Genomic DNA, 25,225 nt, shown 5'->3' on the forward strand with positions numbered 1-25,225 from the left:
GTAGTGCAGTGGTCTCATAAGCATTGAAATTCATCTCCTACTACATATTGAGGAACAGCTGTAATTCCATATTACCAACATGTCTCTTATGACATTCAATTATTTTTGCGAAATGATTCTGGAAGTCGCATTTAAAACCATTATGAAATTCCTGTCACTACTGCAGTCATCTAAATACCCATTAACATTTGCTTTCTGTTCAGAGCAGAATGTTATTTATTCAGAAGTAACAAAAGAGTTAAACAGAAGTCATTCTATTTAAAGTACTCTTAATCGGTACTATAGGAGGATGAAGTTTCATGATGTGTGGAAGGTCTTAACAAAAGGATCTCAGAGACTTGAGCTACACTAAAGCATATCTAAATATCCAGACAATTGGATGAGACATGATGGTATACTGAGTGTGCACTTTTTGAGCCCTCCAACCGGCTGAGGTGGATGAAATAGTCAACTCTCCCTAGCTTTTTTCATGGATCAAAACTTCATCCACATTCTACCTTTTATCATGCCATTAACCTTGTTATGGCTATTCTAGAGCCATTACTGGATTAACTGTTAGTGAGTGACCTTTGTGTCCCCCTGTCTTTACGTCTATTGTGTTGCTTGAAATTTCCTCTACTGTCCTAAGATATTTGACCTTTTTGCCTCGGAAATGATTTATTGTGTCTATTCCCAAAAATTGAAACGAATTTCACATGTGTGAAAATAATCAATCCTGAAATGACCACCAACCGGCCTTTGCAATGAATCTATTTAGTAATAGTAAAGTTGGTGTATTTTATTCTACAAATCAGTGCACTTGAAGAGTTGCACTGATTGTTCTTTCACCTTACTTATAATATAGAAACTATTTTTTTCGAATTTCAGAATTTTCAAATATTTGCTTTGAAAATATTATGTCAAATATTTATATTTTTAAATAATATTTATTGAAATAAATATTATTTATTTCAATATTTTGCTTTCATTCTTAGCCGAACACTATTATATGGATCATCACATTACAGTTTTAGAAACGATTTTTATTTTATTATTATTTTGTCTTTATGAACAACAAATGTTAAATTGCATTACTCGGTTTCCGATTATGAGTCTTTTTGGTATCAAAAATTTATATCCAATGGTATTTTAGCAGTGATTCTCCGCCTTCGTCTTTTATTTATTTATTTATTTGTATTATGCACATTACGATAATATCCAGTGCATATCCTTGTAGATATGTTGAAAATATAATATGAAAAATATCATATATGGAATGATTCAAAAATTTTGCTCATTTTGAAGATTTTCTAATGCTTATCTCCCTCTCCTGGAACTCAATTGCATAACTACTCTAAATTTTTACAGGATTGTAAGCTTTTCTAGACAGTATTCAAAATCTATTACTTCATTTTACCATTTTGAAAAAAAGAAATATGGCAATCAGATACCATGAAGCTTCTAATTCTGTACTATTTATTTGCAATCTAAAATCAGCTGTTCTACTGTCTGCTGAAATTATTTGAAATTTTAGAAATAATATGCTGTATTTTCACCATGCGAAATTGTTTATATGCATACCACACAAAAGAAAGTTCAGTAGTATTATTTTTGTTTGTTTGTCTTTAAAAAAATCTAAATATTACTACTTCTGCTGCTGGTTGCTATTTCTGAAATAATCTACATCTTAGAAATACTTAAAATCTTCATAGGTGGAGGAAAAGTTAAAGGCTTGTTACTCTCAGTGCTATTGAGAAAGAAAAGAGAACACTAAAGTGCCTCAAGCTGTAGTGCAGAATACATCAAGAATGTCTTGTTTCCTTTTCAATTGTTGATTACAGATATCTTAACAGAAATACTGACATTTCTTTTACATTCTGATACATTATTTATGCCAAAATAATTTCTTAATTTATAATGATCAGTTTCACTTTTATTATCTAAAAATTATAAGTAAATTATTTCATACAATTATCTTGAAAAAGAGGATTTGAATTATTTTAAAAGAAAAGGTGCATATGCATTTCATAATCTTCTTCTTCTTTTTTTTTTTTTTTTTTGGAGGGGGAGGTATAGACCTATTCAATCTGCAGATATTTCAGAGAATTTATTTTATAAATCGTTCGCAAGACAACTATTACAAACGTAAATCACTTGGGGAACATGCCCATTCATTTTAGTGTAAAATAGTAGCAAAGGTTTAGTTACTTTAGTTATCTAACCTTGAAGAAAATGTTATGTCTGCTGATATTAGATCTTACGTTTTTTCTGACATGATTTCTCAATTGTTATAATGTAACCAATTTCCAGATTTTTTCCCTCCTGCATACTTCATGCTATATGCAGTGATTTCTTCTTTTTACTACAAGTAAAAAAATCAGATAACAGAAGAAAAATATGTAGTATTATCTTTTTCATTGGCTGAATTTACAATGTTTTTCTTTGTGTTTTGAAGAGAAAGTTCAAATGATTTTTTCTTACTATTTTTGCCATTATAACATCTGATATAATTATAAGAGGGACATTTTTCTCCCACACTAGAAACAGAAATAAGGTGGTAATAATGTTGATTCTGTCAAACTTCATTGAAGCAGAAATTTTTATTACAAAACTTTGTAATATATTATATTAATATATTAACTTTGAAACCCATATCACATCGATGTTGAGTGTTGGCAAGGTGAAAATGTAATAAAAGTAATGAGCTCTAACCCCCACTGAGAAACAGAACAATAGAACATGCACAGCAGGCAGCACACTAAAGAGCCTCAAGCAATATCTGAATATTTTACAGGCAGAAATTTCTTGTTTGGTTTTTCCATCTTTATTCTGATATTGCATTTGTAGGATGACAGTGATTTTAAATATTAAAATATTTAAAATTACCGAATATCATATAATTTCCTGATTTATAATAATCACCACATAGATTCTGTATCGAAAAATTTAAGTTATGTGGAACAATTACTAGAGAAAAATGACGAATTAAATAAAAACTGTATTTATGTTTCATAACAGTTTTTGGATGTGTGATAGTGATGCAACAGGCGGGGAAGGTTAAACTATCAAAGGCAAAATAAAGTTCAATTCTATTGTAAAAATATGGAAATGAAATTTCACATTTGATACATTTGATATTGATACACATATTTCGAATGATAAAATATAAGCAAATGTATCGCTTACTTTAAAAATTGGAGTATAATATCTGAATTATGCAGAAAATATATACATATAAATTTAAACCATAAATTTATGGTTTAGTTAGAAAGTGAAAGTACAAAGAACAGTAGATTACTATATAAAGAAAAAATTTAGTGATATGATTAAAGAATTTCATGTTATTCTCTATAAAGCAAAGTCGATCAAGCACATCCTAAAGGAAATCTGAGAAGTATTATTCGATTTCGATGATTTTGAACAAAAATAAAATAATCTGGAACATCAGCAGCCGGTTTTCTTTTCTTTTTTTTAAATAATATTTCAAATAATTATCGTGAATTAATTTCTTCGAGAACAAAGAAAATGTTTTGTCGAGTAAGCAATTAGAAAAAAATTAGTGCAGAAAAATTAAAAACGAAATTGGTTCTCCAAGGTAAGGCGATATTTAAGTGAAGAAATTATGCAAGGATCTTTATTTTGTCTAGACATTAAAATTGTATTGTACAATAAAAAGAGAAAATAAAAATATAAATAATTTCGATATTTTTAGTCTATCCAATATAACTAAGATCCAGTTACTAGTTACCCAGCATAGAACAAGAAAGTGCATTTCTTGTTCTATGTTTGTGAACGTGAGATAATCTGATTAACTGTTCTCTTCAGTGTGAGGGTTTATCACACCTTCTAATGGACATGACGGTCAAATTGCACTTCTTATCCCTGTTCTTTCAAGGTGGACTGAATCATATCCAGATTATTTAGCTGGATGTCTATAGACGTCCTGGCCATTTGGGAGGTTAATGCTTGAGATGCCTTCCATGTTAGTTATATATATATATATATATATATATTTAAATCCTGATGAAGTAATATTAATAAATGCAGTAATATTTAGACACATATTTAGTGTCTGTGAAATTAAAGAATTTCACAGACACTAAATTACTTAATCCTGTAATTTCAGATTATTTTTTATTGTTATTATTATTATTACTACTACAGAGTAAGGGCCTCCTAGAGGAAGGCTACACATCAGCTAACATACCTTTCCTTGAATTCATTTACACTACCTACACTCACCACCTCCAAAGGCAGCAAGTCATTTCAATTATGCATTTGCTCTGTAAGAAAAAAAAATCTCATTGATTCTTGACTGTATTGTCAACTTCCAAGGATGCCTTCTTTCTCAGAAGTTTGTCAATCTCTACCATGTCACCACTCTTTATTTGGTTTCTAGTGTCTACAAATTATCAATCTATTCTTAATTAATTTATATTCCACAGTACCAATATCATTGGGATTGTGGAATATAACACTTTTCTTTGCACCCTCTTGACTGTATCTGCATAACCTGCAGATACATTCAGTTGTGCACAATTGCGACTGTTGCACAGACCAATCACTTTAGTTCTATCATTTCTAAAAAATGCTGTATCCTTTACATTTCAGTCAGGTCTTACTAATGCGTACAGTATTTACCAAGGCAACAAACTCTGCCCCTTTCTTCCTGATACTCCTGGCATTTGTATCTAAACATAAATTACCTCCATGCTCTTTTTTTTGTATACCCACACCTGTAGTCTGCATGATCCAGTTGCACAACTTGCAAATCTCTATTTATATCTAATACCTCATGTGTGCAGACATCCTTGTACATAAGGATTGTGTGCTTGTTAACTGGATGAGCATACAATCATCTTTTCATCATATTCATCTCCATGGTCATGCTCATTTATATCATTAACACATATGCATAACTTAGTGCTTCTTATTGTATATTCTCACCATTCCTTCCATCATGATTTAGTTTCCTCAACTTTTCATATTAGATCTCATACCAATTAAAAAAAATAATAATAAAAATTTCTTCAGGCTTCCATTATCAAACATATTCAAGTATGGACTGTCCCTCTTACCCATACCGACCAATGAATTAGAAACTTTTATTTAATACTGTATTGGACCTTCTTTAGTGACTGCCAATACCGATCCTCTTCAATTCCCTGTGCAAAGTTCAGTGGTCAGGTGCTGCACACAGGAAGTTCTGTTTGTGTGTACAAGCCTGCTCAGACAATGGCAATCTTTTTCCTGACAGACTGTCTTAGGATCACAGTTCCTCCACTGATTAAACACCTGGGGATATCTCACCTTTTGAGAAACCAGTCAGCTCTGCCATTTTCACAATTGTGACTCCAGCCACATGGGCACCTGCAATAAATCCTTTGTTTTTCCCATTGTGATCAACACTATTGACAATTACTGACCAGCAGTCTTAAATAGTTGCCTAGAACACATGGTGTGATGCACATGACCTAGTATTCTACATATACACTGTGTGACATTTACATACATCTTCATAACGGTTTCTAATTCAGTGGCTGGTATAGGTATATAAATCCATTCTTCCCTCAGACTCACTCCATCCATCCATAAAGTCAAAACCATTCCTTCTTGAGGCATGCAATGAGGTTATTTCCAAGGATTTATGATGGCCTCTTGACTGCCTCTAACTCAAGAAGTTAGAGGCAGTCAAGGAAATGAAGAAAGCATATCAAAATTTCTTAGCAAGTAATTCAGCTGTGCTCTCAGAGAATACAGAGAAAAATGTAAGAAAGCAAAGTGATGCATGAAACTAGTAAACAAAAGTTGGGGGCTTTAGTAAAAACATAGAAAATAAATATTAGGAAGATGGCAAAATCATTTGGAGGCTATTGAAAAAATCTTAGAATTGGAGTAAAGAGCACTGTAAAAGGAATCAAAGAAGATAAAGATGACAAGAAAACTGAAGTTAAAGATATTCAATGCCTGGAGTGGTTTACTTTAAAAGACTACTAAATGAAGCAAGCAGTGACAGCAAGGCAGTTGAGTTGCCTTCACGAGGAATGCAACCAGGAGCATATATCAACATGTAAGGTGAGGGGGGGGAACAAATCAAAAATCTGAAATGTTGAAAGGCAGCTAGAGTAGATAATATTCAACCAGAGCTCAAATATGGAGGTCTTAAATTTCTACAGTACCACACTGCATAATCAGAAGGCCTGATCAGAGTTGATGATTGGAGCAAAGCTCTCATAGTACCCATCTGTGAAAAGAAAAAAAAATAAACTGAATGTAAGAATGATTGAAGAATATCCCTACTGAATATTCCTCAAGAAACGTAAGCCTGTAGTACTCTTAATGCCATGAGTAGGCTAAGGATTTTTTTGTTCTATTTTTTTTTTATTAATTTTTATAAGATTTTGTATTTTTCTGGTAAGATATGCATTGGGACCTCATATTGCAGACATTAGTGAGACCTGGCAATCAGAGGCAGATATGCTAACTGGTATCAAGTGTAAAGTCTACACTATTTTTAGGAAGAACAGACAGGATAGGAGAAGAAGGGAGATGTTCAGTTAATGATATTAGATTAGACGAGTTGAATCCCATTATAGTTGAGACCTATGACTGCAATACTAATAAGTTTTTCATGTAATAGTGAGTTTGAAGCCATTTGGTATGAGGTAGAATCTAACAATATGAAATACGTAGTGGGGTGATGTTACAGACCTAGTGAATTGGTTGCTAGTGATGATGAAATGTATCAAATAAACAAGGTAGATGAGAAATGAGTTTCATTAATTATCCAAACATTGATTGGGTAGCTGTGAAATCTCATGAGAAAAATGAAACTGAATTTATTCCTCAAGCAGAATGTGATGAAAAGAACATGAGATTAAAGAGCGTTAGATCTGATTGTAGTGTCAGAGGAGATTTTAGTTAAAGATGTCCCTATTCTGCCTCCAGTTGGTGACAGTAGTACATGTAGTACTTACTTGGGAAGTGGCTAAATTGATGAATGTTCTATTTAAAAAAAATTTATGTGACGAATTACAAAGCAGGAAATTATGAATACCTGAGAAGTATGCTGGGTTCTGTGCCATGGTATCAGTCTTTGGATGGGAAGGATATTGACTGTGCATGAGAAGTATTTAAAAAATACTTAAATGATTAAATATCAAAATGTGTCCTTAGAGTACCAAGAATAAATAGAGTAGGATTGAAATGGATGTGTAATCTAATTAAGCAAGAGATTCATAAGAAAAAAATAATGTGGAAGGAATACTGTGGTTGAGGATGATGTCAAAGGTCCTGAAGATATTTTCAGGTGCAAACTTTGTTTACTCTCACTTGGATAAAGGATTAAACTAAATTTATTAGAGGATGATGTCAGTTATGAAAATTATAAGCAGCAGGCCAGAAGAGTCATAACTATTGTATAGAAAGCTAGGTCTGAGTATTAAAAGAAACTGACTCTGCTAGCTAAAGACAACCCACAAGAATTTTATTGATATGCTGCAAGTAAATGGGGGATGTGAGTCTGCAAAATTTAAGGTAACCAGCAGTGTGCCACAAGGTTTACTCCTTGATCTATTATTATTCAATCTGTAAATTAAGATTAGGTAAGGTAATCGGGACTGCTAGTATTGTTAGTTTGTTTATATGTTTGTATATAAATTTGTATGTAGGGAGGAAAAAAGAGTAATTAAATTATATGAGAAAATACAAACCAATCTATATGTTGGTGGTGAAGTACGTGTATATCATTTGGTCTACAGTGGTGCTTTCTCAGAACATCATTCACTTGCTATTCGTATTTTGTCACTATTGAGTTATTTGTTTTTCTCATTTTAACCCCCTCACAAACATAAAACCTACTATGAATATGTGGTAGTAGTTACATATGCTGTCAAGGTATAAATATGAATTTTGGTGATTCCACCCTAGTAAGACTTAAGTCCTGGTGGAAGACCAATAATAATAAAATTAATGGAAATATATCTCTAAGGAACAAGGTGGAAATAACTCCCATGGGTGGCCAGAAAAGTTTGATGTAAACATACCTTGTATCGTGGAACAGTAGTCTAAATAGTATTTGGTAGTTTAGAGGAGATGATGTGAGTGTATTTATAAAAATAATGATGAAGTAGAGAGGAAAGAGTTTCAATTAATACATTCATGAATTTATATTTCAGTCATTAACTGAAGATGTTAATAGACAAGTAGAAAGAGAAAAAATGCTCCAGAAACGATATGAAGAATTAATACAGAAGCGAGATCAATTACAAGAAGAAGTAGACAGTATGAACTGAATATATTTGTTTTTGTTAATATACACCTGTTGTTTTTGTATATTTTGTGTGATGAGGTCCGCTACAATTTCCTCTATGGTGTTATTTTTCTGTTGCATAATGAAAATAATTCTTCCATATTGTTATTGATGTAGTGTGTAAAGCATTGTCGCTGATGCTTTGATATATTATTGTATTTCTGTAAATAGAACTGTTAAAATATTAAAAATAAAAAAGTCTCAAAATTACTGTTCTGTGAATATTTTTTTAATATATGTGCAAGCCAATAAAATTTTATTGCTTTGCATAATAGTCATACATACAAAAATGTATGTATGTACATATACACATTCCTTTGACTCACTCTGTTTTGTTTTGTTTTTTTAAAAAAAACTGATTTCTTCACAAGCATTAAAATTTATATAGCTTCTTTCTCATTTTGATGACTTTAGATGCATATAGCAGCACTTAATGTTTGAAATGTACCCCCCTTTTGCCTTCATGCAGTCCTAAACAGAAAGCTGCCACTGCTTGCTTTAAATCCACCATCAGGCGCTGCTGGTGCTGGGACGTCATTTCTTGCAGGTTACTCTCTCAAGCTCTGACCACAGGTTGAAGTCCAACGGATTCAGATCAGGACTTCCAGACAGCCAATCAGATAGTGATATGTGGTTGGGCACATTCGCCTCCAACCACTATTGTGTGGTCCTTGCTATGTGAGCACAGACTGAGTCCTGTTGGAAGGACTACTGTGTACCATGAAACAAGGTGCCATGAAAACACAGGTTACAGTACAGTGTCTTGATACACTTTGGCAGAGGTTTTGATCCCTTTCTCACAGAAATGCAACTTGGATTTCCCCCCCCCCCCCCCCCCCCCGATATGTCACCTGCCACCAAACCATTACTGACTGGGATGGTGACCTTCTGACTCCAGGATGTGATGGCACATGCTATGTGACCATCTGGGGCATACCCAATTGTTTTGGCAGTTAAATGACTCTTCAATGATAACATCTCATCTTCACAGATGAGATGATGAAAATCTTATCTGTGAAGAGGATATCTCTGTGTCTGTTGTTCGTATACTACCAGAGAACTGCTTTTATTTATCACCCTCTGCAACATAAGTCGTGGTGTCAGAAAGTGTCCAGTAGAACAACAGCAAGCTCTTATCCCCAGATCTTCAGTTAGTACATGTGACATCATTCTCTGCGAAATGTTTATCTCTCGTGACATCGCTATCTGTGTTCTCACAGGATTACAGCAGACGCGTGCCTTCACAGCCCTCACAAACTGTTGCATCCTAATCTCATCGTCATCATCAAATTCCTGATATATACCCTCAAAGAGTATATAGGATATGATAGTACTTGATTACCTTGATGGACCTGTGGTTTCAGTCAGGATTTCTCCATGACTGCAGGTCATAAAGAGTCCAGCTATTCCTGTCCTGTCTTGGGATTTTCTTCTCCATTTTCTTCCAACTTTCTTAATCATTGGGTCTTCCCACCTTAAGGCTTGTCTTCCAGGTTTCCTTTTGGTATCTCTCGGATACCAGTTTGCAACTCTGACTGTCCATCTGTTGTCTCTCATTCTGGCGAGATGTCCTGCCCATCTTCTTTTGCTGTTGTAGATTGTTTTTATTATATCTGTGAGTTCAGACTTCTTCCTGAGTTCTGTGTGTCTTACGTGGTCTATTTTGTTTATATTGCATATTCTTCTTTCTATTGCACGTTGACTTGTTATTAAACTTTGTTCTTCTTTTAAAGTTGTGTTCCATGTTTCACTGCCATAAGTTAATGCTGGTAAGATGTGACTATTGAAAAGATGGGCTCTTATGTCTATATCTATGTTTTGGTTGGTAATTGTTGATTTTATTTTATTGAAGGCTATCCAAGCAGCTCTTTTTCTCCTTGCTATTTCATTTGATATATCGTTATTCATTTTTTATGGAATGGCCAAGGTAGATGTATTCTTCAACGTTTTCGATGGTGTGAGATTCTAGAGTGATTGTATGATCTTTACAGTATTTGTTTTTCATCCATCTTGTTTTGTCAGGGTGTATTTCCAATCCAATTTTTTGGCAGTTTTGGCTTATGTTATTCAGCATTGATTCTAGGAGTTTGGGTGAGTGAGATATCAATACCACATCATCGGCGAATAATAGGATATTTATTATTTCACCATCAATGTTTATTCCATCTTTCATGTCAATTTTTCGAATGATGCTGTCCAGAGTAGATGTGAAGAGATTAGGTGATAAGGCATCACCCTGATATGATAGTACTACATGAAAAATTTATATCATTACTAACTTCCTATCCACAATTTTCCTTCAAATAAGTCTGTTACTTGTCAAGACTCCAACATTATCAGATCTTATATTTCTGTCTTCTAAGGCACTTTTTACTGTATCAATTGACCTATATCTTGGTCTTCCTCTGGGTCGTTTTCCTGCCAACCTGGCAGAGAACACTTGTTTTGCTAATCTTTCTTCTCCCATTTTGTTTAAGAGACCATATCACCTGAGATTATCTCTGCTAATGCATTACTAGATGCTGACAATGTCAAGTTCTTTCCTAATATTCTCATTTTTGATATGATATTGCCATTGATGCGATCTGTTCATGCCCCTAATCTTTCTCAGGAGTCTCATATTTGCAGTCTCTAGTCTTTGAGCAAGTGTTTTACTTCTGACCCAGCTCTCAAATCCATAAGTTAAAATTGGTTTGAACACTGTCTTGTATACAGCTAATTTAGTGTTTTGCATAATTTCTCTCTTATTCCATATAAAGTTATTCAGTTGACTTCCTACCATACAAGCTTTGCTGATTATGTTGTCTATTTCCATATTTAATTTACCATCTTCACTAAAAAATTTTTTTAGTGATGCTAACCACTCGGCCAGCCAGGCTGGCCGAGTGGTTAGCATATCCGCTCCCCAGCCAAAAGGCTGCGAGTTCGAATCCTGCCTTGGGCATGGATGTTTATGATAGTCTGTGGAAATACTAGTGGTGGTGTTCGGCAATAGATGTCATTGGTGTAGTTGCAGTCAATTAGTGGATTGTGAGTGGTGGAGACAGAGTTGTATAGTGGATGCCTTCCCTCGATGAGTCTTTTGGACTCCCTGGAGGTGACAAATAATAATAATAATAATAAAATCATGCCTAAATAGCCAAAATTTTACTTGTTCTATAGGTTCCCTATTCACAATGCAGTTGATATTTTCAATGTTTCTGCCTGTTTTCATTGTCTTTGTCTATTTATTGCTGACCCTCATACCATATCTATTACAACAGTTATTCAGCTTAGTCAGGGAATCTTGCAGACTTGTAGCGGATTTATTTAGAAGTATAACATCATCCGCATAAATTTGCTTTATGCTGAGATTATCATCTCCAATTTTGATATCAGGTTTAATACCACTTTCCTTCATAATGTGATCCATATAGATAAGGAATGATAGAGGGGATAATGTACGTCCTTGTCTGACACCAGATTTAACATTAAAACCTTCCTATACTTCCTTCAATTCTAACTGCTAACTTACAACTCAAATAAAGATTGAGTATTTCTTCACATAATGTCCCATTAACACCATATAACTGTAGCATTTCGAATAGCTTCTCTCTTGGCACCTTGTCATATGCCTTTTCCAGATCGACAAAACTTAAATACAGATCTTTGATATATTCCCATGATTTCTCAACTATCTGTTGTAAAGTGAAAATCTGATCCTGATAGCCTCTGTTTGACCTGAATCCAGCTTGTTCTTCACCAAGCTTCTCTTCTACAATCCTTCTGAACCTTTTCTCAAGTATACTTGCATATATCTTACCAGGAACACTCAGTAGAGAAATACCTCTATAATTCTCACATTCAGTTTTATTTCCATTTTTATATATGGGTACTGTGAGAGCTCTACTCTTATCATCTGAAATTCGTCCCTCTGTCCAGGCTTTCTGAACTATGCAGTGCAGCCACTTTAAGACTTTTATACCTCCATACTTGAGCATTTCTGGTCAAATATCTACTCCTGCCTGCCTTTCCACATTTCAGGCTTTTGATGACTTTTTCTATTTCAAGTATGGATACAGATTCCAGACTACATGTCTGGCCAGTGTTTTTTTACCACTGCTGTCATCAGTGCTTGTTTCATTTAGCAATTTCTGTATCGTTAAAACAGTTAATAGTCCAAAACACAAACATCCTACTGGTCTCCAGTGTTTTTAGCTTGTTGAAAATAACAGGTGGCTGCATTCAACCTTGCAAAATGCTATTACAGTTACATGATTCTCATAATCTCCCTACTGCATGTTAACCTGTACAGCTAGTTGACTCTCTCACTACTGATAAACTTGTGTGGCTGTGCACAGCACCACTATCAGATCTAACCTTGTGCAATTCTGTGGGCAGCGTAGGAGTGTGCAGAAGTTGTAACTATTTATTGCACGACTAATATAATACTTGTTCAGGCTCAATTCATCCCATCCATCTTAGTTATATTACTCGTCTGCATAATAGGCATTTTAATGTTGACCATGTGCTTATTTCTTTATGAATTCATTACTTGTGTTTACTTCGAAATTGGTAATGCTTTGATTTACATACACATTTTGCAAAATTTAAAAAAATTTTTTTTTTTTTAAGATCACTATTTCAGAATAGCTGATGCTGTATAAAATGACTTAAAATATTAGATAATATTAAACATTTCTGCTACACCAACATCAATGTTTTTGCTGCCATGACACCAGTTGGTGGGAGAACACCATACTTTAAATATCCCACTCATAACCTAGTATATTGTAATGACCTTGACTTGAAAGTTTGAAAGTGTATTTAATGTTAAGTACTCATATGCTGCATTTGTCGCAAGAAGTTCTATAAAATGGTTGTTTTTCCCTTTTATTCGTATAGTGAGTGGCTTTGGGAAAGATTTCTTAACATTGTTTTTTAAATTTATTGTGCAAATCATCACTATATCAACAAAAGTGGTAACCAATCCTTTCAGATTAAAAAAAAAAAAGTCAGAATTTATAAAGCAAAAAATATATTTAATCAAGAGGATTTTCAATAGTTCTGGATCAATGTTGTTACATGAATGCAATCACTGATTGCACATAGTGACTGCTAACCAGTGACCAAATAGAGAATGGGGCGATGACATTGTCAAATGCTGCAGAACTCTGTACACAAACTGAGTCATCTTGCACAAAATAGACTTGCAGTGGAAGAATTATATCAAGATGGCATCAGATACCTACGGGCATTGAACCCATGTTTGTTATTATTGTTGTTGATTCAATCTTTTATGTGCTGCTTAACAATAAAATTTTGGGTTGCCTGTAGACTGCACAGCCAATTTCTTTTCATACTCCAGCTTAGTTTTCTGTTCAACACTCATCTTTTCTAGTCTACATTTATATATTTCACAACTCTCATCTTTCTTCTCACATTATTTCTTCCACAGCAGCTTATTGATCTATTGCTTAATAAGGTTGCACATCCAACTGGTGGCAATGCAGTCACATCCTTAATTGAGACTTCTCCTGATGCTATGATCAAATCAAGAGAGGTCTCAATGTCATAGAAAATTCTCCTTCATTCTTATGGCTTTTCTATGCCACCTGATTAATATTCAGATAATTTGAATCATCTGTAATGATTACTTCTTTAGTACTCATCAGTATAATTTGGCAGTGCATTTTACCATCATCAGCAACTTGAACTGCCCGATCTGTATCAACACTCAACTATATATTTCATCCTATTAGTCCCCTACATGCTACTGATAATCAGTGCTTACAGAATAATTTGAGTAGAGCAGAAATGTGAGTAAACAATTGCCTATCAGTTCAACGTTTATTTATTTAATTTAGGAATTTACTATAGGCCTTGTGTGTAGGAGTGATATTAAGAAGAGAGAGAGAGAAAGTTGATTTAGCAAGATTTAACTTCAATCCCTCAGGAAGATGTCGTCATATTAGGAAAAATTGAATTAAATCAAATCACGATCTTAAGAAAATCAAAAAAAGTTGTTTGGTGCCATCAAGAAAGTTATAGACAAAACAAATTAATGAGACAAGGAGGCGTTAAGGTAAAGAGGATAGAATGGGAGATTCTAAATGGGTTGGCAGAGTTAACATGCATGAACGTCGCTGTTGAGATGAAAAGAGCCGAAGAGAGAGAGTGGAGAGGTTAAATTCTGTTAGGAAAAGTAAAGGTCTTTGCTCAGTTCTCATGGTTATTGCCTAAATTTAGTTGAAATGGGAAAGTAGGAAGTACGTATTAATGGATTCTCTGCTAGTTCCTATGCATACCACCCCCAAACTCAATCTCCCTGCTGGTGCCCGTCTCTGAGACTGCTGGATCTTGTATTCTTCTAGACTGTTAGTACAGTTCAGTATCTAGGGCCATACACTGAGAAACTGCTTTATTGCTCTAACAGCAAGTCTCTGTGATATCAAACATAATTCTCAAACTCATATTAGTTGCTGATGAAATAGCTACATCATAATAAGTGATGTAGTAAATTGGGACTTCGCTTTGGTGTACAGATTCTTTGACCACTTCTAAGCAAGTTGGTGATAGCATGTTAAATAATGAAACTCATCTATCATCTATTGATATGTGTGCACTGCAAAGATCTGGCCTTTTCTTCTTTAGTTAGTTGAATCACCGAGGTTCTTAGCTGCATCCACCAGCTTCTTCCATTCCGTTCTCTTTTGAGCTTTTCCATTCCAGTTCTGAAATTCCCATCTCGTAAGTTTTTTTGGATATTATTCTCCCAAGCATCCGCAGTCTACCTCTGGTTCATTTTCCATCAGGCTTCATCTTGAATGATTGTTTAGCGATTCTCTCCTCACCCATTCTTTCCACATGTCCAAGCCATCTCAATCTGCTTGTTCGAATCTCAACTAGAAGTGGGGATCTAGAGAGTTCATATAGTTCTTGGTTGTCTTCTTTTCCATTCACCTGTTGTGTTAACTGTTACAGGTCTATAGAATTATCTGAGGATTTGATTTTCAAAGTTCTGCAAGGCTTTTGCATCTTGGTCTGTTATGCTCCAGGTTTCTTTTCCATACGAAACAGGTCTAGTTATTTAAATGATTGTCTTGTATATTTCTGTTTTAACTCTGCTTGTTAGAAATTTGGAAGATAAATGATGTAGTGAATGATAAGATCTATTGGAGGCATGTATTGTAGCTTTGCTTTCTGTACTAATTTTTTTATCTTTATAATCAATGTTCCAAGATGTTTGAAGGAGGTGGCACTTTTAAATTTCTGGTTATCAATAGTAAAATGTTCGTTTTCCCATTGATTTTCTAATGTCTACAAATAAAATATGGACCTGCTGATTTTATTCCCATTTTTTCTAGTATTTATCCATATTTTATTCAGTGTATGGCATAAAAAAGTCACATGACATCAAAATATATAAATACATATTGTCCAGACAATAAAAATGAGATAAGTAATGTACATATACAAGTATCAGGTAAAAAAGTCACTAAAATTTTAAGTCTAGTTCAGCTAGCCATTCAAGAGCTAAAGGATCTGCCTCAAAAAGCTCTCAGGTCACCAGCTCATATGCTGCAGTTCTCCACAATGTACCGGATGGTTTGGTTTATGGCCCCATAGTCACATTGGGGGTGTAGGTAATCTTCCCCACTTGTGTAAGCTGTCTGCGCAGATACTATGTCCTGTGTGTATCCTATTTAAGCTTTTCCATAGATGACGTGAGAGGTCATCTATGGAAATCCCTTTCTGATTTTGGTCGGGAAGGATATACTTGTTTAAGTATCGCCACCAGACTTAAACAAGTATATCTATCTAAGTGTAAATATTTGGTCAACTGTTGATCTATTTCTTCGGAAGTTCGCATGATATTCACCAGTATTTTCTTCAGCATAAGATAACATTAGATAAAATTTTGAAGCCTGCTGACAGCAGCGATATTCCCCTGTAATTTTCACATTCATATTTGTTTCCCTTTTTATAAACTAGAATGATTAGCGATTCTTTCCATTCTGCTGATATTTCTTCTTTTCCCATATTAAATTTACCAGTATATGTATATAAGTGGTTAATTCATTATCTCCATATTTAATGAGTTCGGCTATTGTTCCTTCAGTACCTGGTGCCTTCTTGTTTTTTGACAATCAACATTTATGTCAACCAATCCAAGTGAACGTTGTAATTTGTCATGAGCTGGTGTTTTTGTTTTCTGAGGTTCATCTGTTTTGCGTGTGTGAAGTGGCGTGGTAGGCAAGTTTTTAATATATTATTTTTATAAATAATATATTAAAAAATTTATAAAGAGTTATAAATTTATAACTTTATAAATTTATAACTCTTTTGCTCATATTTACAACGGGAAACAGTATTGTGGTCGAAGCCGACAAGCCTCGTCTTCGTCTTCCAAATTTTACACCTTTGAGTAATTCAAATATAGCATTCTCCTTCATTATTGTTTTCTAATAATATACGAGGGTGGTCTGCTCGCCCTCGACCATAGATGGCAACACTATCGCACGATTTCTTTTTCTAAGTTGGTACATCTGTCATAAGCATCCATGTGAAATTGCAAGTCATTCTATCAAGAAGTTTGTTTTATACAGTTAGCTGTCTGAAGCAAGAGTGTTCTCTGTATCCCTTGAAATGGATAAAATTGAGTATCGTGCTGTTATAAAATTCTTTGTAAAAGAAACTTTAACGCAAAAAAAAATTCATTGGAAGTTCATAAAAGTTTATGGGCACTTTTCTCCTTCGTTTTCGACAATTAAGAAATGGGCTGCCGAGTAATTTAAACGTGGCCTTGAAGATGATACACGTGAAGGACGTCCAAAAAGTGTAACAACAATAACACCAGAAATCATTGATCAAGTGCACGATATGATATTGGATGACCGGCGAGTCAACGTGCGTGAAATTGCTGAGACTATAGGTATTTAAAAAGAACGTGTAGGACATCTTTTTGTATAAAGAATTGCATATGAAAAAGCTTTGCGCGAGATGGGTGACGCGCTTGCTCACAGCAAACCCACTCGCATGAAAATATTTGAACAGTGCTTGGAGCGTTTTAACAAGAATAAAACTAATTTTGTGCGTCGATTTATTACTCTGGATGAGATTTGGATTCACCATTACACACCAGAATCCAAACAGCAGTCAAAACAGTGGACGGAAGCCGATTGTTCAGCGCCAAAGAAGACAAAGTCGGTTCCATCAGTCAGCAGGAAAGGTCATGGCATCGATGTTTTGGGATGCTAAAAGGCATTTTGTTTATTAATTATCTTGAAAAGGGTAAAACAATAATCCGGGAATATTATTCTGATCTTTTTACCAGACTAGATGAAAAAATTCGTGAGAAAAGCCCCGGTTTGCAGAAGAAAAAATCATCTTTCATCAAGAGAATGCACCTGTCCACACAGGTGTTTTGGCAATGGAAAAATTAAGGGATCTGCACTATAAATTGTTGGAACATCCACCCTATTCCCCATATTTGGTTGCCTCTGACTTCTATCTCTTCCCAACATTAAAACTCTTCTTCGCTAGTCAGCATTTTTCTTCGAACAAGAGGTGATTGCAACTATAGAGGGATATTTTGCAGATCTTACTGAGAACCACTAGAAGTACGGGATAATGGCGCTGAAGCATCGCTGTAATAAATGAATTAGTCGTAAGGGAGATTATATTGAAAACTAAAAATAATTTTGAAATTGTAAATTCGTTTTTTCATTGTTGGACCGAGAACTCAGACTACTATTGCACAGTATCTTAAAACAAACACATTGTCCCCCCCACTCTGCGCGGTTTTTGTTACAATTAATTGATAAATTAAAGTATTCAAAGTTATCCTACAATTAATTGCATCAGACTAATTAAGATGAGCACTGATGTGTTATACACTCCTAAAACTTTCATACATCTTAAAAATGCAACCATACTTTCAAATTGACGTGAATTTTGTAGTGTAGGTTGCATAAGCTACGACAGCACACCAAACCGAAATGGTTACGGGACGCAACTGATATATATATATATATATATATACATATTGTTCGCCCACGCTTCGTAGAACCGACCTTGACTTTGTGCCAAGAATAGAATAGTCAATTCATGCTGAAGGGGAAAAAGAAATAAAGGTTGTATGAATTGGCCACGAAGTCAAGTGCTTTATACATAAATTTTCCAGCTGTTGTACCAACAAAATAGTTACTACTTTAAGAACTAGAATTTTCATAAAATAAAGGAACCAGAACAACGGATGGTCTCAACACTTCTATCTTTAGAAAGTCAACACACACCGACAGATACCTACATGCTTCGTCTCACCACTACCACCCTCAAGAATTAGGAATTATTTCCACACTAGCTCATCGGGCGAGATCCTTGTTGTCAGAAGAAGAGGAACTTAAGCAAGAACCTTGTTACCTCAAAAGACTTTCTTAAATAACGGTTACGCTCCTAAAAGTATCTATAATCGTCTTAGTGTACGTAATCAAGTAATAAAGATAACTCAAATCCCACTGTACATCTCCTTACTGTATATAAATTCTGTTTCTCATAAACTGGCGAAAATCCTGAAAAAATTTAATGTTAAAACATATTTTTCACCTTTCCAAACTCCGATGTTGCCTCAGTCAACCTAAAGTAAAACACAACCTTCTTCAATTCCCAGGAGTACACAAAATCATTTGCATTTGCGGGAAACCATATTATGGCCAGACAGAAAAGTCCATCTCTCTCTGCGTAGGACACCAACGTGATATTTCTTATAACAGAGTCCGTGCTAGTGCCCTATCCAGCCGTTTTATTCTCTGCCAATATCAATGTTGAAGGACAACAACATCAAATAGACTGGAACTTAATTTCAATCATCTATAAATGCGCCGATGAATTAGACGTATCTTGGAATCCAAAGAAATAGCTCTCGACCCTACCCATCTAAACAGCAAAATCAGTTACAGCCTCTCGATTCACACAACGCTGTAATCCAGTTTTGGCGTACTCGTGATAGCATTCACACGGTAAGTGCTTCACCCAGAACTAACGCTCGGACTCAATTTGAAACACAATACATATATATATATATAAAATTTTTTAACTTGGATATATTATGTATTCAAGATTCCAAGTAATTTTATATAAACTTGGTTTTTAATCAAACAGACAAATAAGTCAGGTTTGCGCCTGCACGTAATGAAAGTCTGAGGTAACTCATGGTAGTGCCACAATATATATTCACACACACACACACACACACACACACACACACACACACACACACACACACACACACACACACACACACACACACACACACACACACACACACACACACAGGTGTCAAAACGCTAAGGACGAACTATATTTTTGCCTGTATATGAAAACATTTTCATGGCTACAGCCAAATGTGGACATAAATTTATTGCCAGCATACTAATAAATTATACTTTACAAAAATGCGTTATAAATTTCGCACAAATTAAATTGCAATACGTTTCTGCAAAAGTTAGAAATTAATTAATAACTTAGTTAATTAATGTATAGCGCATATGGTGAAGATGATTCACTGTAGTATCCGTACATTATGGTGTTTGCACCCCTCTGCCATAAATAGCCAAAGATGGGTTTAAGTTCTAGTCTGGTCGCTGACTAGAGGAACTTTTTCTAAGTCTTTTTTCAACCAGTTCCAGAGGTTGTCGATCTTTGGCATGGGCAAGTGGGTTTTTTCTACAGGATAGTCGGGAATTTCGTTCCATTAACTCAAGAAAATCGACCGTAGAATCCACACTATTTCAGACATTAAAAATATTGTGTTAAGGCTTGGGATCACGAGATGTGGGCATGTTGAGCCGTCTCTTCACTGTGGGTTGTTTCAAAAAAATCAGCTAATGCCTTTTTACCATATAGGGAGTAGGCGAGGCAGTTTAGCCTTATCTAACTTTTGGAGACTGAGTGGGCAGTTCAATCTCCACTGGCAGCCAATCAGAGATAGCCTGCCCAAGGCTATCACTAATTAAGCGGCACGCAGTGAAGAGAGACGTCTCAATAAGTTCCACCATCTTGTGGTCCTTAACCCTAACACAATATATATTTAATGTCTGAAATAATGTGGGTTCTACGGTCGATTTTCTTGAGTTTACGGGACGAAAAACCCGAGTTTCTGGGAGACAAAACCCGCTTTCCGGTGCCAGAGATCGACTAACCCGGGAACCGGTCGAAAAAAGGCTTAGAAAAATTTCCTCTAGTCGACGACTAGATTCGAAACAAAGTCTTCCTTCGTGCGGTCAAACGTCGTGGTGTGCAAACGCCACATTCACTGAGCTACACAGGTGGGTTGTTTAAATTAGTGGTATCTTTGGGCCAGCTATTTCTGATTGTCTACCAGCGGAGATTGAACTGACAACTTAGTCTTCAAAAGTTATATCTCGCTAAAACGGCCTCACCTACTCCCTATACGGGAATAAAAGGCGTTAGATTATTATTATTATTAAACCTCCACAGAGTCAAGTGACTCATCGCGGGATGTCCTACTGTTGAACACAAAGTTCATCATATCGTGCCTTAAATATATTATTCACTGTCCTCATTCTTAACACTTTCAGACACTTCAGATTGCACACTTCCTTTTATTTTATTTCCACTTCTGTTCTTTATTCTTAAGTCTATTCTTTAACTATTAATCTCTATATTACCACTTATATTATCATCTATTTTATCCATCATATAATTGTTTCCATCACATATAATTGATGAAACTGATGAAATTATATCCATCACATATAATTTCATCAGTTTGACCTTCCCCTGTTTCAGTCTTTTTACTCTTGGAAGTACAGTTGGATACTGCTTCCTGTATTAGTATTGTTATTAAAAAACACGTTACAACAATTGTGTTGTCCGCTAGAGGGCAAGAGAAGACAATACCCTGTAGTCAATACGTTTCTGGCAAGAGAAGTCAATAACCTGTAGGTGAGGTCTCTTGGGATAGTACTGATAATTCATATTTTGAAATCAGTAAAAAACAAAATTTGGAAATTCCAAGGGATGGTTCTGATCGTCATGTTTACCCGCTTTTCAGTCTGATATCTCTACAAAAATAGTAGAGCGCCAAGAAACTTGAGTAGTTCTGTAACATTTCAAAATTACGTTGAAAGGAACCTGGTTACTTCATACTGAGCAAATGTTAATATGCCAGTGATTTTAGGTGAAAATGTAACGTACTGATTTCGCTGACGTTAACATCTTTGCATAAAGTCTTAATTCACCAGAAACATCGATCTATTTAGCACCTGTTAGAACCGTCTTCAAAGAAGGGGATGCAATTTACAGTCTAGTGGATAGAAAGAAGAGGGGTGATATGATAGAGACGTACAAGTTGGTAAAGGGGTTGTTATGGTATCAGTGTTGAAGATTTTTTTTTTCTTTCATAAAATGGTTTGAGATCATGGGAGAGCAAGAGGTCTCCGTCTTAACGATATTGTAGGAGGCACCTGGGACCCTATACCCACCCACGGGAATAAAAATGTAAACGGTTATTAAAATTAAGCCTATAGATTTATTGGTACTTTTAACAAAATCAGTGTTTAAACATAAAAAGCATGCTGTAAAGCTAGAATTAATCAACAAACTTTTGCAAAATTTCTTTGCAGAGAATTGATTTATAATTGGCCAACCTGGAAAAACATTTTTTTTAAAATTTTATTTATAGTATAATATGAAAAGTATTTTGTTATTGACGTATTGTGCAGAATATCCAGTTCTCTTTTTTAGCTCAGTGTTCCAGCGAGAGGTCGAGTAATTTATAAACTCTGCCAAGAGATCTCTCATGAACAATATGTCAGCATGGGGCCCCTGGGCAACTGCCCAATGTGCCCATGTCTTAAGAGGTATGACAGCCTTGCAAGAGGTATGACAAATGGGACCTCCGAGATGAGTCTTTGACTCCATGGGATCTTGGGATAATAATTATAACGTTTTACATTAATTTTACTAGACATATCCAAAAAGGAAAAAAGTTCATTAATATGAAACTGTTGTTGAAAAAAATACTCATCGATGATAGCATATGAATGGGGCACCTTTGCTGTCACCTGGGAATGGTGAATTATTGGTTTAGGAACATTATACACCTATGTACTTATCCAGGTAGTAGTAGTTAGATGTCCACTTACTGTGTGCAAATGTAAATTTCTGTGGGAAGTTTTTGGTATCAAGACTACATTATTATGTAATTAAAGAGTTTAATAAAATAAAATAAAATAAAAATCAATTAAAACCTGACTTTTAAGTACCAGTACTGCTGATGATGTAAGTCATACGACTTATGAAACTTGTCTGGTTTTATTTGCTAATTTTTATTAAACTCTTTAATTACATTATTTAAATTAAGGGGATATTAAATCCTACATTGTTTTAAAACCGAATAAGAAACTCAAAGATTGGAATCAGAGAGTTTCATGCCAAATATAGTAAACTATAAAGTATCGGCGAGTAACTTTAATTACATAATAATGTAGTCTCAGTACCAAAAACTTCCCATAGTCTACTTACTATTTCGTCATATGATAAGTCAAAAGACTAATCACTGAGGATCCATGCTATCATGCTAAAAGATCATCATAATGATGTAGCTGGTGTATTAAGATTTCACAAACATTTAGAACGAAAAATGACAAGTTAACAACTTTTCCTGTGCAAAATTGGTACTAAATCAGTGGCGCACCCAGAGGGGGAGGGTCAGGCTGGTACAGCCATGTTTAAACTCGGCAGCCCATTTCTTAATTGTTGAAAACGAAGAAGAGCACCCATAAACTTTTATGAACTTTGAATGAATTTCTTTTGCCATTAAACCTTCTTTTACAAAGAATTTTATAAACGCACGATACTCAGTTTTATCCATTTCAAGGGATACTTTTGCTTCAGACTACTGTATAAAACAAACTACTAGACAGAATGACTTGCGATTTCACATGGATGCTTATGACAGATGTACCAACTTAGAAAAAAAAAATCTTGCCGACAGTGTTGCCATCAATGGTCGAGGCTGAGAACTTTTCAGACCACCCTCGTACATGAGCCTGGTGGCCATTGTATAATCATACACTAGATAAATACTGCCAAGCTTTCCTGCTAGTGCCAATAAAGGATGGTGTCCCCCCTACCCAAAAAATAAGTTTTAGGCTTTTAAGTCTAATTATTTTCAGTTTGTTTTGTATGTATGTGCATTACAATTTTTTTCCTATTACCCCCCCATCACTGATGATTTCTCTGTGACATGAAATATTGGAGTCATTAGACTGTCCTCTAATGTTGTTATGTGCTGACTTCATTTCATTAAACTGTTAGCATGAGCTTTAGCCAGCACATGCTGTTCAAGGTCATGCTATATTTTAATATAGTCTCTAAATTATCCAGCCTTCAAATGAATAATTAAATGATCTCTGAATGGGTTAGTGTTTTAACTGGACTAATCACTGGCTTCTGGTGTAACATCATGTCATTGTACTATCAGTTATTCAAACTTACGGTTATCTGACAAATTGCTCTCCTGCTGTGGTTAGATAATTGAGCGATTACTATAATATCAGTGAAAGTGTATGGGCACTTCTCAGCATTTTAATTTATTGTAAATGATGCATATATTACTCAGATTGTATGTCCATACCAAAATTCTACTGCATGCTTTGGAATTTTGTTTCAGGTTCATACATGAAAGCATCAAGTTGTGTCATCAGTAATAATTCCATCAAAAATATTCATGGCAGCATCTTTGCAGAAATTTTTCCTATTTCCAAATCTTCTTTGCTGTTTCTCTGTCAGATTTAATTCTAATGCCTTTCACTCTACACTTAATTGTCTGTCCGAACTGAGCCAATTGCAGCACTGTTTTCACATGTTCTTTGAGTTTGTGGTAACCCAGTTCTTTTGTCATCTCTCGCGTCATCCTGTTCCTCTTTAAACCTCTTATGCCACTCAGATACACTAGACTTTATCAAGGCATCATCACCATAAACTACCTTAACATGTCTAGTGTTTCATTTGCACTTTTGCTTAACTATTTATTAATAAAGTAACCAATTTATTAATAAATAAATTGGTTACTAATTAGGAAAAAAATAATTTTTTAAAAATTATTTTTTATAGGCAGCACCCTCACTTAAAGCTTCACGGGCCACCACTGGATTTGACTCAATAAGGACAGATGCATCCAAACATGCAATCAAATGGTTCTACCTGACTTGCCATATACCTGATAGTATGAGGCCATTCCAAGAATTTGTCATGCCTTGTACACTACTGGTCACCCTCTTTCTCTTAGAATGAGCACTTCCATATATCACTTACTGATACCTGGGGAATGAGCCATGCTCCAATTCTTGTCATAAGTTTAGTGTGCATGCTCATCTCTCTCTAAGGTTGTATAACAACCTACAGTGTGGAATTCTCTCATATTCAAGGCAGAATCGAAAAAATCCAAAAGGCAAAATCCAGAGCAGATTGTCAAAGGAAGGCCTACCTTCAACAAAACTATGGCACCCTGTATAGAGGGCTTTAGTGCTGTCTGTCCACATGTGTGTGTATGTATACACCACACACATATACAGTGCTTTTTGAGGGGGGGGGGGCACATAATAGTATGGTATACTGGTACCTTTATTACAGTGACACATGACATATAAATGCAGTATTGTTTAATTTTCAATGTTTCCTGCTAGCAAAGAATGCACACCATCACCTATTTATTGTTTGACCAAAAAAAAAGCTTTGCATACTTTCTCCCCCAAGATAGGCTGAGTCACCATTATATATATATATATATACATGCATATGTGTGTGTTTGTGCAGGGATGTGCTGGTAATTTTTTAACAAACTCCAAGGAGGGGGAGAAACTACCTCAGTAGGTTTCTCCCTTTGTGAAAATCCCCCTCCCCCTCTCAAGTATCAACAAACATGCT

The 25,225-nt window shown here is 35.0% G+C and overlaps 2 protein-coding genes across 3 annotated transcripts in view; both read left to right on the forward strand.

Moving 5' to 3' along the window:
- The window catches only part of LOC150096009 (cell division cycle 5-like protein), a 205,591-nt gene extending 197,091 nt beyond the window's left edge, over positions 1 to 8,500 (forward strand). The window contains exon 15 of the mRNA XM_090409677.1: positions 8,157 to 8,500. Coding sequence (XP_090265803.1) covers positions 8,157 to 8,273 — 117 coding nt within the window. The 3' untranslated portion in view covers positions 8,274 to 8,500. The remainder of the gene's footprint in view (positions 1 to 8,156) is intronic.
- A 12,604-nt stretch (positions 8,501 to 21,104) lies between these two features.
- Positions 21,105 to 25,225, forward strand: part of LOC150096010 (EEF1A lysine methyltransferase 1) — an 84,146-nt gene continuing 80,025 nt past the window's right edge. The window contains exon 1 of one of the 2 annotated variants that reach the window (XM_090408891.1): positions 21,105 to 21,238. The gene's annotated coding sequence lies outside the window, so the exon portion shown is untranslated. The other variant, XM_090408890.1, reaches the window with a different exon arrangement.

This window comes from Typopeltis vanoorti, chromosome 19, assembly GCF_054136105.1.
Source record: "Typopeltis vanoorti isolate ZY-2024b chromosome 19, IOZ_Tvanoo_1.0, whole genome shotgun sequence".
Taxonomy (NCBI): Eukaryota; Metazoa; Arthropoda; class Arachnida; order Uropygi; family Thelyphonidae; genus Typopeltis; species Typopeltis vanoorti.